The sequence below is a fragment of the Hemiscyllium ocellatum genome, chromosome 42 (assembly GCF_020745735.1).
Source record: "Hemiscyllium ocellatum isolate sHemOce1 chromosome 42, sHemOce1.pat.X.cur, whole genome shotgun sequence".
NCBI classification, from domain to species: Eukaryota; Metazoa; Chordata; class Chondrichthyes; order Orectolobiformes; family Hemiscylliidae; genus Hemiscyllium; species Hemiscyllium ocellatum.
In genome coordinates this window covers 33225930-33245005 of record NC_083442.1, presented here as the reverse complement: position 1 = coordinate 33245005, position 19076 = coordinate 33225930, and the positions used below count along the sequence as shown (strand labels likewise).

Below are 19076 nucleotides of genomic sequence, written 5' to 3'. Positions count from 1 at the left end.
AGCAGCTAATTGTATCATTTGGTGTTGGACTGAGGTGTTCAAAGTTAAAAATCACATAACACCAGGTTATAGTCCAACAGGTTTAATTGAAAGCATGAGCAACTACTTCCAAATGAACCTGTTGGGCTAATTGTATGGGCATAGCGCGGTGGATTCTGGGAGTGAGGTCGTTTGGTTTCGCGCTGCCTGCTGGGAGTGAGGACTCAGCGGTGTTTTCTGAGTCTGCGCGATTGGAGCTTCGTGAATTCGGTGGGTGGCAGCCCCTGGGAAAATGGCGGCGTCGACTGGCCGCTGGTTTGGCTTCGGGTTTAATCAGTTCGGGCAGGTCGCCAACCAGGGGGACGGGAAGGTCCTGGAGCCCGTCACGGTGACCGTGCACAGCCCGGGGAAAGCCGGACAGTGGCCGGCGGACGGATCCTCCCTGAGGAAGATGAGCCCAGCCTGGAGTTACACTGCCTGCCTGCGAGGTTAGGGCCCGGGGGCTTCATCTGACACGGGGAGGGGTCAGCCTCAGGTGATGGAAGGTGCCTCACGGGTAGGGGGTGGAGTCTCAAGGGATCGGCGGGGTCTGTGGGAAAGGAGGCGGGGTCTGGTGAAGGAGGTGGAGTCTAGGAAAGGAGGCGTGGTCTGGGAAAGGAGGTGGGGTCTGTGGGAAATGAGGCGGGGTCTGGGAAAGGAGGTGGAGTCTAGGAAAGGAGGCGGGGTCTGGGAAAGGAGGTGGGGTCTGTGGGAAAGGAGGCAGGGTCTGGGAAAGGAGGTGGGGTCTGTGGGAAAGGAGGCAGGGTCTGGGAAAGGAGGTGGGGTCTGTGGGGAAGGAGGCAGGGTCTGGGAAAGGAGGTGGGGTCTGTGGGAAAGGAGGTGGGGTCTGTGGGAAAGGAGGTGGGGTCTGTGGGGAAGGAGGCGGGGTCTGTGGGAAAAGAGTGGAGTTTATGGGGAAGGAGGTGGAGTCTAGGAAAGGAGGCGGGGATCTGTGGGAAAGGAGGCGGGGATCTGTGGGAAAGGAGGCAGGGATCTGTGGGAAAGGAGGTGGAGTCTGGGCAAGGAGGTGGAGTCTGGGCAAGGAGGTGGAGTCTGGGGGAAAGGAGGTGGAGTCTGGGGGAAAGGAGGTGGAGTCTGGGGGAAAGGAGGTGGAGTCTGGGGGAAAGGGGTGGAGTCTGTGGGAAAGGAGGTGGGGTCTGTGGGAAAGGAGGTGGGGTCTGTGGGAAAGGTGGGGGGTCTATGGGCAAGGGGGCGGAGTGTCAGGGTGAGAACACAACCACCTGATGAAGGAGCGACGCTCTGAAAGCTAGTGCTTCCAATTAAACCTGTGGGACTATAAGCTGGTGTGTGATTTTTAACAAGGTGAGGGGACAGTGTCTAGGAATGGGGTCTTGGGGAGAGGGGATGGAGTCTCGGGAGGGGTAGAGTATGGGGATGGGATGGAGTCTCAGGAATGAGGGGTGGAGTCAGGTGAGTTGGGGAAGAGTCTTAGGTAGGGGATGTCTCTGGTGATTGTGGCGATTCTGAGGTGGAAAATATTTGCATCCGGAGCCATGAGTCTGCAAGTTATACGCAAGCACAAAAAACAATTCTGAATGGGCAAATTAGAAGCATAAGTAGGCTATTCAGGGCCTTGAGCCAGATTGCCATTTCATAAAATCATGCCTAATCTGCTCTGTTACACTCTATAGATATTCCCAGACCCGCTAAGTTTCTCCAGCTTCAGCATTCTAGGTTCTGCAGTATTTTGCTTTTATTCCCTATTTTTATTCTTCATTTGTTTTTGAAATCAAAGGGTGGATGAGTTACTGATAGCTAAGGGAGGGTGGTAAGTGGCAGTTATGAGGTTTTCTTGATGGTGTTTGACATTGACTCCAGTTCCTCAATGCGCAATGTTGAGGATTCTCAGGGCCACATGTTCCCAAATATGCCATCGTGCTCCTGTGGTTCCTCAGGGATGGTGCCTTTACTTCATATACCCTGGTCCCCATATCTAACAAAATCTATCCAATTGAGTTTTATTAAAGCTGGTCAATAGTTTGTTTCAATACTGATGTTTTCTGCATCTTGGCCCATTCCACTTGCAAATGAGCAGTACTTCTATTAAGGTGAAAGTTGGCCCATTGAAAATGTAATGGAAAAATACTTGGATCGGTGCTTTCAGGGGAAGGGAAAAAAACAGGTTTACAGATTAATATCATTAAATGATTTTATCTTCCATTGTAGTTTTTTGTAGGCAGAATAAACCCAAAGAAATTGTTGCATCCTAGTAACTTATTTCAGTTTTGTTTCAGATGATGGATCTACTTATTTGTTCGGCTTTGTTGATGGTCGCCCTTGGCGGCAGATGTGCATTAATAACCAAGCCCATCAGGATTGCACGGACATCCTGTCCTCTGAGAAGTACTTGTTAATGTTATGGCAGGATCGAGTGGAATGCAGAGATATCCAGAAGCTTTGTACTGGAGAGGTCACGGGTGACTTGACTTGGACGAGGCAGCTGAAGGACGGGGAAAAGCAATGTACAGGTTGGTAACTAAAATGCAGTACAAGCCTTTCACCTGCTCCTATTCCTACTGCTCTCTTTTGCTTTTTTAATATTTTCATGCATTTTCTGCCTCCTTGGGCTATTTCCCTGCTGTATGTAAATATAGATGCCAGTGGTTCATTAGTACTGACCCATGTGGCTCGGTGTGATTTGGCCCTATCTGTGTATAGTCTAGATGCTAGGTTTGGAGCAGATTTCTGACTTTTTCTTTCATGTGCCTATTTCTTCCCTCATCTTGTCGGTAGTATAATTCAAGTCAGTGGTAATAATGAGTACCAGCTGAGACTGACTCCATCAGCAGAGATGGAATTGAACTTTCAAGTGTGTGTAACTGAGCTGCTAATTACTATATCAAAAAGTGTGGTGCTGGTAAAGCATAGCACGTCAGACACCATCCGAGGAGCAGGAGCGTTGACGTTCTGGGCATAAGCCCTTCGTCAGGAATGTCAAATTACTATAACTGAGTTAAATCAAATCTTGTAGTCAGAGACTTTTGCCAATTCATCAATATTTTCCTAAGTATTAAGGGTCTTCAAATAGATTTCTCACCACATACATATAGAAGAATTTGAAATGGGATGGGTTTTTTTGTAATTAGATGCTGTTGGTTCATGCTTTGGTAAAATTTCAAATTTGTTTCAATTAAGTGTTGGTAATAACTCAGTGTTGATAGATCCCTGGTACTTTTTTTTTTAGATTACTTACAATGTGGAAACAGGCCCTTCAGCCCACATTGACCCGCCGAAGCGCAACCCACCCATACCCCTACATTTACCCCTTACCTAACACTACGGGCAATTTAGCATGGCCAATCCACCCTGAACTGCACATCTTTGTGACTTGTAGTATGGCACTTAGAAGATTTGCTGCTTTTTGTCTTTTGACTTCCATTTAAAGCCACTTGAACTCTGCTGTGCAGCTCTAGCTTAGAATCTAACATCTATCTCATACTGTCTCTGTCCTGGGAGTGTTTGATGGGGACATGTAGAGAAAGTTTTACTCTGTATGTGTAACCCTCTGTTGTCCTTGTCGTGGGAGTGTTTGGTGAGAACAGTGCAAGGAAGTTTTACTTTGTTTAAAAGAGTAAAATTTAACACATTCCTGGCAAGACACGTTAAACCTGTCCTGGCGTTTGTCTGGTGAATGAGGCTCCCTCCCATTAAAATGACATTGTGTATTTGCAGTAAGCATGTTTTCTTTTTCTTTGTGTGGGGAAGCCTACACAATGACATTACTGACATGAATTGGAAAATCACAGGTGAAGTTCAATGTGCTGTCATTTGTAATTACACACTGATCAGAGCAGCTCTTGAATAAGGCATTTGGTAAGTTTGTGGCCATTGACACTGATAATGAATAACATTGTTCTGCAACAATTACACCCAATACTGAACTAACCTATTTATTGAGTACTAGTATCTAAAACTAAATTAATATTTAATATTCATTGGTATGCTGCACGTTAGGACATTGAAAAACAGTTCCTGCATTCAGAGCTAATGTGTTGTGACAATATCTCCTGTAGAGGTAAGTTGAGTACTTTGTACAACAGCCAACCCAAAATCCATTGCTGAGAACAATGTTTAAACTCTATTGGTAATCCTTGAAAGGTTAGTCACTTGCTTATAATTTCAGTACAGTTGTTGTATAAACATGCTGTACATTGAATTTGATTCCACTGTGCAAGTGTTGTAATACAGTTAATGCTGCAATGTTATCTTTTCTGCCATGAGGAAACAGGGAATTAATTGGGAATGGTTCCTGGTGATGTATCAACTGCAGTTTAAATCAGTGGAAGATGACTTAGTGCTCTCCTCTCATTAATCAAGATGTGCAGTTGACTTATGCATCAGGATCAAGTTACTCCTCAAAGAGAATTCAATTTGACTGATGTGGCTTGCTAGTTAAATACATGGTGAGATTAATAACAAGTCTCAGGGCCTGACAGTCCTTGATTCTGTGTCAAGATGGTGGGGGGTGCTATAACTTGCTTCACTCTCCCTAATTTAAGAAGCAAGAGAAGAACTTAAACATGCTGTAAAATTGTAGCATGTCTCTTAGAAACATTATTGTGAATACATTAATCTTCTTTTACTGTTGTTGATCGACTATACATTTTGTGTTGCAATTGGAAGAGCTGGGTAATGATGAGGAGTGGCACCTTGGGCTGAGTTACTGTTATCTGGCCCAAAAACACAGATGTCATTAAAACACCTTTTTTTTCCATCCAAATTAATTTATTAACTCAGTGAAGACACTAGGTATTTATGTTTTTGCCACTTTGGGTAGTTTTTCTAATTACCAGGGAATAACAAGGTAAAACACTTATTTTATTCCTCTGTTTTCCCCCCTAAGCACTTCCACTGATCCCTGGTGGGTATGTCACAACAACACCTCCATTTTACAAACCATTGTCACCACAACTTTGTGCGAGAAAGCTGGCACTTGGCAGTGAGCATGCTGTCCTCCTGAGCTGTGATTTGACAGTGTATTCCTGGGGCTCAGGACGGTAAGACCTACTCTGTAGCTACGTGTGTGCTCGTAGATTATTGACTAATATTCTAGATTTTAGACTCAAAATAACAAAGGATTCAGTAGCAACCAAGAGTTTGGTTTAAATCTAGATATTCAAATGTGTTTTTGTACCCAGCCTTAAGGGATCTATGCATGACCCATGTGGGTTAAAACACTATTTTTTGCCTAAATTTGAAGTGATGATGGAATTCCCATTTGTCATTAGTGACCATAACAAGCTGATGTAAATTTTAAAAAATTCTTGTATAGCATGATGTCACTTTCTATCTTTTATAATATTAAAGGTGTTATATAATTGCTTGTTATTGTCTTGGATATTAGAGCCTCTAAATATGGTTAAAATTCAGTGGTAATGGTTAGATATTCTGAAAATAGCTCTGATCATTGTACCATATCTCCCATTCACTTAATATTGATTTTATCTTTAAAATCAATTCTGCTTCAGTTTTCAAACCATTATTTCATTCTGTACGTACTTGATTGAATCTTTGTTATAATATTGAATTATACTATCCTGTACATTAAGCATTTGTACATTGTTTGATATTTGACCTGGTACATTTTGACCTGACTTGTGGAAATATGCTCCTGACCTCAGAAGCAATAATGTGAAAATTGGACTTGGCCTTGGATTAAGAAATGTAGATTTGATTGGTTACAGCTTAAATTTAGCCATCCAATAATTCTGGATCTAAAATACCATTAACTGATTAAGTGAAATCCACAAAGTGAGCATTCTTGATGCTCCATTGCAGAATAAAAACAAGACGGTCTAGTTTATTTGCTTGTTTCTGCTGAGTTGATTGATCATGGTTAGATGTAATCGCTGAATAATTGCCCTTGGGCCATGGTGAAAAGTACCAGCCAATGTTCCAATTGCTGTTTAATATCCACTGAACCATTTGGAAAATGAACATGGTTTGGCAGCATTGGACTTGGCCATAATAAAATTTCAAGTGGAAATAACGTGCCAGCATTAATTATACAGACTTGTGCATGAAGTACTGAAGGGCAGTGAACACCACTACAAAAGTACAGAAGCACCTCCAGCATTAGGGGAAAGAGAATATCTGGGGAAAAAAAAAGAAAACTGAACAGCTTTCAGTTTGGAAAATGCTTTGTGGTTGTTACCATGGAACTGATTTCACACCTCTATAGGTGCTCTAATCTTTATTAAAATAGCATTGACAGCATTGTATGGTAATTTTAACTGAGAATACATCTCCTTCTCTAAACTTACAGCTTTTTCAACACTATTCTCCGAATATATCTATCATTACGTATTTCCTATTTTTACAAATATCTTCGGTATCAACCTTTTCTGCTATGGTGTCACTCCTGCTATTGTTGATTTGTTTTTTGTCTGTGAAACCTCTTGGGACTGATTTACTTTGGGAAGGAACTTGAAGGTTGTTGAAGATATTGAAACAACGCTTGTTTTTCACTGTAGTGATATTTTTGCAGGCATGGTCAGTTGGGACATGGTGGTGTTGAGGATGAAGCAGAACCACGTATTGTGGAGGCATTACATGGGCTGGCTATGGCTGAAGTAGCAGCTGGAGGCTGGCATTCTGTGAGTTCAAGTGGTAAGGTATATTGCTGCAGTAGCATCTTCATTTACAATATATTTACAGATACCTGAATTTCCTCTCATACGCCCTTCTCTGACACTGGTATTCTGTAGTACTGGAGACAAATGGTCGTGCTGTTTCTTTTCCCCATAGGAATACTATGTTAGTATCCTCTCTATTGCTTGCTGATAAGGTTCACTTTTCTCCATGTACTGATGGCAGACCCTGCTGTTGATGGTATACTAACCAAGTGTTTAAATTGTATTCAGCTGGTGGACTTGAACTGGGGATTCATTTAACCTAATATAAATAGAAGACTCTGGTTGTTGCATTTGGCTCCTGTTCTATCCTTCACTGCCTTTATGTCTGAAACTGAGTGTCACATCTAAAAGACTGTTCCAAAACAACTTTTCACCTGGTTTCTTCTCCTGTGCCTCTGCAGATATTGAGGCATACTGGAGCATCTCATACCCCTGGTGCCTCATTCATGTAATCTTTTTATTTGTGAGCCTGAATATTCATTTAAGGAAACCATATATTTGAGCCAGATCCTGTCCTTATCTGATTGGCCAGGGATGGCCGTTTACAGCAGTAGCATTAAGATTTGTTTCTTTAAGGTCCATCTGATGACTTTACTTGGATCAACTAATTTAGAATAGAGCAAGAATCAAGCAGGGGACCTTCTGCTCTGTATACTCCAGTGTAACACTATGCGTGTACCCAATAATAGCAGTTTCTAAAATAGGTTGTTTAGGAATGACAGTGGGGTACCATAGTTGGTTAAGGCTCTCTGAATAACTGAGAAATTACAGGAATCTAAAGCACAACTAGATGTTTACCCACATCTGCCATTGGCAATACTTAAATGTGTAAGCCTAGTTTCTGAATATATTTATTCAAAACTAGCCATTATTTGTCCTTGTGTTTTCTTTTTAAATCCCTTTAGCATCAGGAGATTTGTATGTGTGGGGATGGAATGAGTCTGGGCAGTTGGGCCTTCCTGCGAAGTCATGCTCTGAGGAGAAGCAGCAGAAGACCTCTTGGCAGAAGGGGCTCTCAGGACAGGGTAAGATGAGAATTATTGTGTACATCTGAAATGTAAGGATACTTTCAACAAAAATTGAGTTGCAAGATTTGCCCTTGCTGTGCTGCATGTTCCTTCTTTACGTTGACGCTTTTCACTCTTGGTGAATACTACTGTGTAGTGCAACTGAAGGATGAATGTTTGTTTTATGCATAATCCAAAGACTGACGAGATCACTAATGGTCTTGAAGAGTCTTTTGTCTCACACAAGCAGAGATATGTTTTAATATTTTCCTAATGCTTGTGATAAAATCACATATGTTCTTTTCTAATTGCCAGAAAAAAATGTGTACTTTTTAACCATGTTTCCCTCCTCAAAGTGAGATGGTCTCATATTGCAGTGTGAAAATTTTGTACACACAGGTTGCCCTACGCATAAAGAGATATAAGAAATGTGGTATATGTTCATGAAAGCTGATGTGTTCTTTGAAAATAAAAGAAACTATTTCTTGTGCTTTTCCTTGAAAATGTTCTTTTAAGCATTTGTTGCAGAAAGGGGTTTTAATATTTCTGGGATACCGAAACCGATGACATTTCAGGTTTATGAGCCACAACCCAGCAACGGCTGCCATGAAACGTTCCTGGGTCTTACATCTATAAAGTCTCTTCTAAATCATCACAGTTTTTAAATGATAGATGTGACATAACTGACCTTTTTTAACTAGGGATCATGGCAATTTTCAAGCCTTGAAATGCAAAGGATGGGAAATGTTTGGGGAGCGCTGCACTATGTATGCACCAGTGCATTGTTGGAGAAAATAACACACGTTTTTGTTGAAGCTTTTTGCCCTGCACTCATCAGGACAGTTCACAAGGAAAACATTTTAAGGGTAAAGCCAAGTTTAAAATATTGGGGGAGGAGTAGTAATGGGTTGGCAAGTGAAATCTGGAAGAACTATTGCACCAGTTAACAATGACTGACAGTTGACTCTCAGCCTCTATTTAACTTTTAACCCAGGCAGGTTAATTCCGATTGGTCAAGGTATTGAATCTACACTGTGCAATACTGCAGTTTGGTTATGTAATACATCACATCTGAAACTAATCCTGTATCACCTTATATAAGGAAAGATAAACTTGCCATAGAAAGAGTGCAACAAGGATTCAACAACTAATCCCTGGGATTTAGGATTGTGCTGTGAGGAAAGATAGAGGAACCTGAGTCTGTATACTCTAGAGTTTTGAAGAATGAGAAGTGATCACATTGGCACTTAGAAAATTCTGACAGGGCATCACAGGGATGTTGATAAAATGTTTCTTCTGGCTGATGTGTATAAAACAAGGCAATGTAATCTCAGAATAAGGTTGGCGTGTTTAAGACTGAAATGAGGAAGTTCTTTACTCAGAGGGTGGTGAATCACTGGAATTCTGCACTCTAGAGTACTGTGGAAGCTCAATAATTGTGATTTTACAAAATCAAAGTTGCTAGATTTTGGAAAACTAATGACATCAAGGAATACAGAGAGTGTGTGGGAAAGTGATGTTGAAACAGATGATAAGCCATGATCTATTTGAATGGTGGAGCTTGATGGGCTGAATGGCCAACTCCTGTTCCTATGCACTGATCTGGTGGACATGTGCATTTTCAAGCAGAATTGCTTTATTGGGAGAGAAAAATGCTTGAATTTAAACGTAGGAAAACTGAGTGTAGTTGGGTTGTCTACTATGGTTCCATTAGCTATTTCAGATGAGTGACTGCCAATTCTGAAACCTCCCTGGTCAGTGTGACCATAGAACATAAGAGCAACTGTATCCATTCAGCCCAACAAGCCTGCTCCTCCGTTCCATGAGATCATGGCTGATCTGAAAATCCCCAACTCCACTTACCTGTCTTATCCCCGAACTCCTTGATTTCTTTTCTGATTAAAGGTCTATCTGATCCTTGATTATACTTATTGACCTAGCCACTGCAGCCCTCTGCAGAGAGGAATTCCACAGATTGATTACTTGTTGGGAGGAAAGATTTCTCCTTGCTCTGTCTTAAATGGGCAACTTCTTACTGTGATACAGGTATTATGTCCATTGCTCCTAGATCTCTTTATATCCACACTGTCAAGCCACCTAAGAATTGTGTATGTTTCAATAAGGATTAGCTTCTCATTTTCTAAACTCCAGTGAGTACAAACCCAACCTACTCAAACAACCTAGTGAACCTCTGGAAGGTTCCAATGCTAGAATATTTTTCCTTAGATTAGAGTAGCCAAAACTGTTCGCAGTATTCCAGATGTGGTCTGACTAGTGCCTTGTGTAGTTTTTGCATGACCTACCTATTTTTATCAAACACAGAGAATACAGGTCTGGCAGTATCTGTGGAGAGAGAAAGTGTTTATGTTTTAGGTCTGAAATGACTTCTTCAGATTTGGAGCATTCTCTTTGTTGCTCTCTCCAAAGATGCTGCCAGATTTGATGTGTTTCACCAGCGTTCTGTGTTTGTTTCAGCTTTCACAGCAATTTGCTTTTATTCCCTATTTTTATATTTCATTTTTTAAAAATAAAATTTAACAGTTCATTTGCCTTCCCTATTACCCACTGAACCTGGATGGTTCATGCACAAGGGATCTCCAAATTCATCTGTGCTGCAACTTTCTGCAGTCTTTCTCCATCTAATTATTATTCAGCTCTTTATCCTATCAAATTGCAGAGCCATAAATCTTCCTTACATTTCCTCACATTGTGTTCCATCTGCAATTTTTACCCGTTCATTTTGTGTCATCCTCAATACTTTTTTTTCCCCACCTATTATCATGTCATCTGCAAAGTTTGCGTCTATCAACAAGTTGTTAATATATATCATAACTGTGGCCTCAGTACTAATCCTTGTGGAACTTTGAGTTACATCCATCCTGAAAATGTCCCCTTTATCCAAACTCTTTATCTGTAGCCAATCTCTATCCATGCTGAGTTATTACCCCCGACATCAGCCTTTAACTTAAGTAGCCTTATATACAATAAACGTTAAAAGCCTTTTAGAAATCCAACTGTATTGCATATACTGACTCTCCTTTATACATCTTGCTTGTTACCTTCTCAAAGAACCATTAGAAATTTGCCGGGTATGATTTCTCCTTCATGGAGCCATGCTGACTCTGCTTAATTATGTTATGTATTTGTACATTCCGTACTGTTAAATAATATTAAAACACATTTTCTTAAAAAACACGTTTTCCAATGGTGTGGCTCAGCTGCTTGCTCTCTTAATTAGCTAAGCCATCCATGTCCAAATGTTTAAATGTTTTAACTGTGTGTTGCTATTTCTCAGATTCTGCCATGCCCCTTGGTATTACAGAATTACCTCCAAAAATGAGGCAAACAAACTCTCAAGCCATTGAAAGTCATAAAACCGTTCAAAAATGGTGATTTTACTGTCTTGACCCAAAAGCTCCCAGTGCATTTGTTTTTGTGCCAGTCTTTTTGAGTGTAACTGAATTCTCAGCATGTCTCTACAGAACATTGGCCTTGGGAGGACCACACTGCAAAGTTACAATGTGGTTTTGCACTAACTGAATTTAAGAGATTAGCATGTGTAGATTAGAGTTGAAGTTATGCAGAGCAGATGCATACTAATGACCTTACGTAGTTGCAGCATTTGCCCCAGCATAAAAATGAGACAGGATGAGCATCAATGAGAACTGACAAATTACTCAATGACTTCTTTATATTTGATGTGATTCATTTGTGGGCGGCACGGTGGCACAGTGGTTAGCACTGCTGCCTCACAGCGCCAGAGACCCGGGTTCAATTCCCGCCTCAGACGACTGACTGTGGAGTTTGCACATTCTCCCCGTGTCTGCGTGCGTTTCCTCCAGGGTGCTCCGGTTTCCTCCCACAGTCCAAAACAAAATGTGCAGGTCAGGTGAATTGGCCATGCTAAATTGCCTGTAGTGTTAGGTGAAGGGGTAAGTGTAGGGATATGGGTGGGTTGCGCTTCGGCGGGTCAGTGTGGACTTGTTGGGCCAAAGGGCCTGTTTCCACACTGTAGGTAATCATGGTCATCACTTTTCATGTTAAGTTTTCTTTTTAAACAGCAATAAATATTTAGTTGGATTAACTGATGTTTACATATTAACGTTAAGCTTAGTCTCTGATTTTACATACATTTTACTCACAGACACGCCGTCCTTGAGTGATGCAAACAACGGGGTTATAAAATCTGCAAATAAGAAAGCAGATGGGGATGATTCTAACGTCTTCATCTCAATTCAAGCATTTCCTGCACTGCTGGATTTACCAGAGGAGTCAGAGGTCAGCAAAGTCAGCTGTGGGTCACGACATAGTGCGGTCATCACCAGTAAGTAACAGCCATTACTGAGTACTGATAATATTTTTGGCTTGGTAAATTGGCTTGAAGAAAACTGATTGTTTTGAGAGGTTCACAGGATGTAGCCACTAAGCTCCATTGTAAAACAAGCCACTTTGATGTGATAATGTTGAATTTTAACATTGGGAGAGTCTATCTCCTTCCATGCTGTCTAAATGAGATGGTTAACTCTGAAGGTTACTCTCTGGTACTTAACTGTCCTGATAAGCATGAAGTATTATATTCTATTTACCAGATTATTGATTTGCCATACTATTGGTGGTGAACAGAAAATCTACTCCAAAAGGAGCGCTCAAAACTAAAAATGAGAAGAATAAGCTAAAACTGAAACAGGAATGATACAATAAAGCTAGATTAATATTTGAAACAGTAACATGTCTTTCTACCACTTTGTGATAAACTGTCGTAGCAATTTCAGTAAAACTCTTGGGTCTTATTATTTGAATACATTGCCGACGAGATAAATCAGTGAAGATTAGTCTGTTCTCAAAATTATAAATGATTTATTTTCATTTCTTTCATAATGTGGAGGCATTATTTGTTTGCTATTAACAACGAATCTTAGAACTTGAACTTACAATTGAAATTCTATTTATGGGCTTTTTTTAGATTACTTACAATGTGGAAACAGGCCCTTCAGCCCAACAAGTCCACACTGACCCTCTGATGAGCAACCCGCCCAGATTCATTACCTTACATTTACCCCTTCCCGTAACACTACGGGCAATTTAGCATGGTCAATTCACCTAACCTGCGCATTTTTTTCTTGGACTGTTGGAGGAAACCAGAGCACCCGCGGGAAACCCACACAGACATGGGGAGAATGTGCAAACTCCACACAGACAGTTGCCTGAGGCGGGAATTGAACCCAGGTCTCTGGCGCTGTGAGGCAGCAGTGCTAACCACCGTGCCGCCCCATGGTAAAATGTGTCAAGGAAAACTCATATGAATTAGGAATAGGATTAGGCCTTAGACACAATTCACTAGGGTAATGCATTGGAAGTGCAACCCCATTATACCTGGAGTCGTACAGTTATAAAGATTTGATACAATCATGGAATTGCCCAACTGCATCTACCTTACTGATTCAACTTTAAATAACATACAGACCAGGATTTAATTATTAGCAAGTAAATAACCATTTACTGTAATTAAACTGTTTTGAACTAATTGCTGGAAAGAAACATGAATTGCTAACTTCTAACTCTATAACTTAAATTCTGCCCTTTCTTTTTAAAAGTTCCTGTACATACACAAATAAACACTCAATGAGCCAAGAGAAGACACAAGTACTGTATTATGGGTTGAGAGTGAGTAGAAAGACTGAATCACAGATATCAATGACTAGTTTTATTTTAGCTTTCTTTGCTAATGACAGATTTGTGGATATATTGATCCTTAGTCTATCATTAATTGAGGAATGTGTTTTTTCCTTTTCGTTTTCCTTTCAACATAGGAATTTATAGAAAGGGCACTTACAAGGAAATAGTGAGTGAGAGAGGATATCAGGAGATCTTCTATCTCTTCTTTACACAGGAGAGAGAGAGACAGAAAGAGATTTAAGTGCCTTCACTCTCCAGGCTAGAAGCTTTTGCCATTGACCACACACAGCTCTGGTCATATGCCCAGGAATCAATAAAGTGGTTGTTACTATACTGAGCCCAGAACAATTGACCATGATTGGGAAAAAAAAACTCTATGGGCAAAACTGCTGTGAATACAATTAGACTGCAATTTTGTCTAGAATTCTCCTTCGTTGCTTGCATAAGGTAACATTTGTGGATTGGGGTGACAGTGTGTTCCAGTAACATGTTCTTAAAACTGTAAATATCATCTTCCACAATTTCCTTTTCTCAAACCATCATTATCTCCTATATTTTAGACCACCGTTCTTAAAAATAATTGCTTCATTTGGCTCCTCCGGCCTGCTCTCTCTACAATTCAGCAACTGATCTGAATGTAACCTGATGTTCATAAATCTCCAAATTATTTTTGATATTATTTCATTGTTGACTTGAACAGTATCATTTTCCCTCTTTTCCAGGGGAAGGGAACCTCTTCACCTGGGGCTGGGGTAAGTATTAATCTTGTTGGCTGTTGAAATAAGCTTTTGTGTTGATCTTTACTCAGCTTTTTTTTACACTCGAAGGTTGAGAGTTTGGGCTCTGAATCTAGCTTGCCAACCGTGTTGTATTGAGCATTATTATAAATGCCATCTTTTGAATCCGTTTCTGTTCTGACAGATATTGAAGGTACCATAAGATTCTTAAAGCTCTTTGTGTGTCCTTTGGCACAACCATTACAATATCAAACAGACTAATTATATAATTTGTTGATAAGTGGTTGAATGTTGCTTTTGTAAAACAGCAGATACGTTCTCCTATTTTCAGTTACTGTGCTTTAAAAACAATTTGAGTTATGTCCTTTGTGACTTTCTTGTACGGATACAAGTGTATTATTTTCACAGGTTTGTTTACAGATTATTCATGTTTTCCAGGTAACTATGGGCAGCTTGGCCATGGACAGACTAATAGTTCTGATCTTCCAAGACTTGTTGAGTACTTTGTACAAAACCGTCTTTCTGTTCTCGATGTTGTTTGTGGAACATGGAACACTTTTGTGTTTGCACAACAGGAAGAATTCTGAACCTTCAATGATTTTGTTCTGTCAGTCACTGAAATACAATTGGGATCATGTCAAAATTCAGCACAGTGGTGCAGTGAGTAATCAAGCATTGAACTATATTAACTCTCGATTGTCAATTGTTGTTAAGTTACTCATGGTAGTAATTGGCATTCCTGTGGGTTAGGAATGGGACAAAATGGACTGGTCTTTGTTGCTAATTTGTCCAGTGAACTGCATTTGGTGAGCTGGACTGTGGTGCTTCTGTGATAAAATTAGTCTGTGGACAATTTTAGTCTTGACCTTTGAGAAGAGTACTAACAATGGATAAAGTATTGGAAGAGCAAAAGTGCTCACATGCCTTCAGGAAGAGAAAGTCTCGCTGAAGCTAAAACATTGGAATCAGAACAACCAGTGACATGAGAAGGAAGCAGCTGCTAGACAGCAGTAAGTTGGAGACTTTATTAACTTATTGGTTCCTATTGATGCAGTAAGCATCATGCCGCGCGGGTCAGATTTCCTGGGCAATTGCTCAATTTAACATGTAAATTGTTCTAACATCTCAACTCTAGTCTATTTTTTAAAAAATAGATTAGATTCCCCACAGTATGGAAACAGGCCATTTGGCCCAACAAGTCCACACCGATCCTCCAAAGAGTAACCCACCCAGACCCATTCCCCTACCCGATATTTCCCCCTGACTAATGCACCTAACACTGTGGGCAATTTAGCATGACCAATTCACCTAACCTGCACATCTTTGGATTGTAGGAAGAAACCGGAGCACCTGGAGGAAACCCACACAGACACGGGGAGAATGTGCAAACTCCACACAGACAGTCACCTGAGGTGGGAATCAAATCAGGGTTCCTGGCACTGAGGCAGCAGTGCTAACCACTGAACCACCACCGTACTCTTCTTCACTATCACTCCAACCTGCTTCATCTCCATCTTGAGAAAAACTTATTTATCACTTTGTCTTTAGCTGCTTCCTCTAGCACTTTCCTAGTTTGCAAACATTGTTTGTAATCTGTTAAATGTGTAACGTCTAACAAGGTATTAAAAAGATGAACTTTATATCACAGAAAAGCATTTTTATCAGCACCTAACAATCAGATATTTGAAATTTAAAATTAAACACTTTTTCATTTTAATTTGATGCATTTTAAAATGTTGTAACTTCTCTGCAATCACTTTGTAAGCAGGTTAATGGAACTACTCACTGCTCACTTCTGTAAAGGAGTGTCAAAGATGAAGGCCTGTGGGCTCTGGCTTCTTTTACCTAGCTCGTGATTCATTTCTTCCTTCTAGCTTTGAGCATGATGTTGATATTACTGGATAGCCCATACTTGTTGCTATTTTTGCGGCCTTTTCATCAGATATTAGAATTTGCAATTGTGTTCTGACTTAGATGTAGATGTAATTGGCACTGGCTCAGCCACCTCCCATTAAAGAATTCCCTGAGATTATAATATGTGTCTCCTGCATATACCAGAGTAGTCATGATTTGGAGATGTCGGTGTTGGACTGGGGTGTACAAAGTTAGAAATGACACAACACTAGGTTATAGTCCAACAGGTTTATTTGGAAGCACTAGCTTTCAGACCGCTGTTGAAGGAGCAGCACTCTGAAAGTTAGTGCTTCCAAATAAACCTGTTGGACTATAACCTGGTGTTGTGTGACTTCTAACCATGTCTGAGTTCTAACCATGCCTCCTTCCTGTATATTTAACATCGGTGATGCCTTTCCTCCACAGAGGTGTACAGATGTTGTGCATATAGGTTGAATAGACGAAGCATGGGAATTGATCATCTGCCTTTACTCCTTGATTCTTTATCCATGAATATGTTTAGGGCTGTGGATGACCTAGGACAGAAGGCTGAAACACTTCTCCAGGATTGAACCAGTGTTCTACAATCTGAAGAAAATTCTCAGGCTGTTCAGAGGATTTAAATTTATCCTGCTCTGGACGAGAAATGACAGCCATGTGTGTTCAGTGAAGTATGTTCTTCAGGTTTGTTAATCCCCAGACTTAGTTCCTTTCCTGTCATTGCTTGCTAGCTGTCAAACATCTATCTTCAAGCTTGTTACTTACTTTCTTCTCTTCTGCAGCACAGTACAGAGAGATTTTCTGGAGTTCAGAAATACTTCACGGTAATGCTGGTGGCTCCAGATCTTCAAACATCTTTGTATTTTGATTCAAGGTTGTTGGAAGCAGATTGGATAGTAACTGTCAGGAGGGATTTAGATACATACTTGAAAAGGAAAATATTGTAGGTCTTTGGCGGAATGACCATAAGAAATAGGAACTGGAATAGGCCATTTGGTCCATCGTGTTTGCTCCACCATTCTATAGGATCATGGCTGATCCAACATTCCTCACATCCACTCTCCTGCCCTTTCCTTGTAACATTGATTCCCCAACTGATCAAAAATCTCTTCTTAATCTTAAGTTTGCACAAGAACTCTGCCCCACAGCTGTTTATGGCAAGGACAGACAACCCGCTGAGAGAAGAAATTCTTCCTCATCTCGGTTTTAGACTGTGCCCTCTGGTCCTAGATTCTCCAATGAGGGGAACATCCTCTCAGCATTCATCTTCTCAAGACCCTTAAGAATCAGATATGTTTCAATAAGATTACCTCTCAATCATTCTTATAAACTCCATTGAGTAAAATCTCAACCTGCTTAGTCTTTGCTCATAAGATTATTCCTCCATCCTGAAGATCATCCCCCTCATGAACATTTTCTGAACTCCCTCCAAAGAAATGATATCCTTCCTGGGGGGAAAATAAACTGATCTAGATGTGGTCTCACCAGCACCTTGTACAATTGCAGTAAGATTTTCCTACTCTTATACTCCGACACCCTGTAAAATAAGGGCCAATATTCCAATAGCCTTCCTGATTACCTGCAGCACTTGTGTATTGGCTTTCTGTGTTTCATGTGTAAATACCCACAAGTCTCTTTGTGTTGCAGCCTTCTGCAACTATTTCTCCATTTAAATAGTACACTGTTGTTTTGCTTTCCCATCTGATCAGATTCCCTACAGTGTGGAAACAGGCCCTTCGGCCCAACAAGTCCACACCGACCCTCCAAAGAGCAACTCACCCAGACCTATTCTCTTACAATTACTCCTGCACCTAACACTACGGGCAATTTAGCATGGCCAGTTCACCTAACCTGCTCATCTTTGGACTGTGGGAGGAAACCCACGCAGACACTGGGAGAATGTGCAAACTCCACACAGACAGTTGCCCGAGGCAGGAATTGAACCTGGGTCCCTGGTGCTGTGAGGCAGCAGTGCCTTTCAAAGATTCAGCTTTTTGTGTAAAATTAATAGCGCGCCCAACGTGGGGCTCAAACCCATGACCCTGGGATTAAGAGTCCTATGCTCTACCGACTGAGCTAGCCAGGCTACTAAACTGAACCATCTACATTTTTCCAAATTTACATTCCAATCGCCCACTCCGCTTACTTAACCTATTCATATCTCCTTGTAAACTGTTTGTTTCCCTCTTGCAACTTATCTTTATTCCGAGTCATTTATATACATTATATGCAGTTGCAGCCCAACCACTGCTCCCTGTAGAACCTCACTGGTCACAGGTTGAAAAGGAACCCCTGACCTCCACTGTTTCCTGTGCATTATCAAATTCTCTATCCATGCCATTATACTATCTCTAACACTAGGGACTCTTATGACTTAACCTTTTGTGAGGTATCTTGTTGAACCCCTTGAAGTCCAAATATAACACATTTACTGATTCCCCATTATGCACGTGAGACTTCCTCAAAATATGTTAATAAATTTTCTTTCATAAAGCTAATCTACTTGATTAGATTGAGATATCCCTAATAATTGATTTTGACGTTCTTCCAACAGAAGATGTTAGACTGATAAACCTGTGGTTGCTCACTTTTTGTCTCCCTTTTGAATGGCGATGTCACATTGGCAGTTTTCTAATCCTTTGGTATTTCTTCCACAATCCAAGGGTAATGTCTCCATTATTTCAGTAGCTGCTACTTTTAGGATTCAGGGCAAGGGAACTTATCTGCCTTAAACCCCATTAGTTTGTCTATTAATATTTTTTCTGGTGAATTTGAAAACATTCAAACGAGTCGATTTTAGTGTATAGCTTGCGGCTGCAGGTTTCTGGGGCTCTCCACATCCAGAAACCCTCTGGTCCCTTTGTATTGCAGATCTCTGTAGTTTTTTTGTCATTTATGTGATATTGTTCTTTTGTTCTCCCTTCCAAATTGAAAAACTTTATCCACATTTATATTCCACTTGCAAACTGAACAATTAACAATCCTATGATCAGATATTGAATATTATCGACATTTGGGGTGAGAGCTGTGGGATTCTAAACAATCAGTAAACTCTGCTGGAAATTGCTTCTCTTGACACTGGTTGTGTT

General features: G+C 40.7%; 1 protein-coding gene and 1 non-coding gene across 2 annotated transcripts; one reads left to right on the top strand and one right to left on the bottom strand.

Annotated features, from left to right (window-relative positions):
- Nucleotides 1-246: 246 nt before the first annotated feature.
- On the top strand, nt 247-15702 carry LOC132834862 (RCC1 domain-containing protein 1). The gene is made up of 9 exons (XM_060853959.1): nt 247-467; nt 2274-2507; nt 4883-5036; nt 6527-6648; nt 7580-7699; nt 11826-12005; nt 14080-14109; nt 14533-15104; nt 15429-15702. Exons 1-8 carry the CDS (start codon nt 272-274, stop codon nt 14679-14681), a joined length of 1185 nt encoding a protein of 394 aa, XP_060709942.1. The 5' UTR covers nt 247-271; the 3' UTR covers nt 14682-15104; nt 15429-15702.
- A 2298-nt stretch (nt 15703-18000) lies between these two features.
- Nucleotides 18001-18073, bottom strand: trnak-cuu (transfer RNA lysine (anticodon CUU)). The gene has a single exon. It is a non-coding gene; the product is annotated as a tRNA-Lys (tRNA).
- Nucleotides 18074-19076: the final 1003 nt, after the last annotated feature.

Excerpts from the sequence above, each read along its gene's own strand:
- LOC132834862 (XM_060853959.1), top strand. The coding sequence starts at position 272 with ATGGCGGCGTCGACTGGCCGCTGGTTTGGCTTCGGGTTTAATCAGTTC. Across the intron at positions 5,037-6,526 it reads TATTCCTGGGGCTCAGGACG|GCATGGTCAGTTGGGACATG; the intron begins GTAAGACCTACT and ends ATATTTTTGCAG. Across the intron at positions 7,700-11,825 it reads GAAGGGGCTCTCAGGACAGG|ACACGCCGTCCTTGAGTGAT; the intron begins GTAAGATGAGAA and ends TTTTACTCACAG.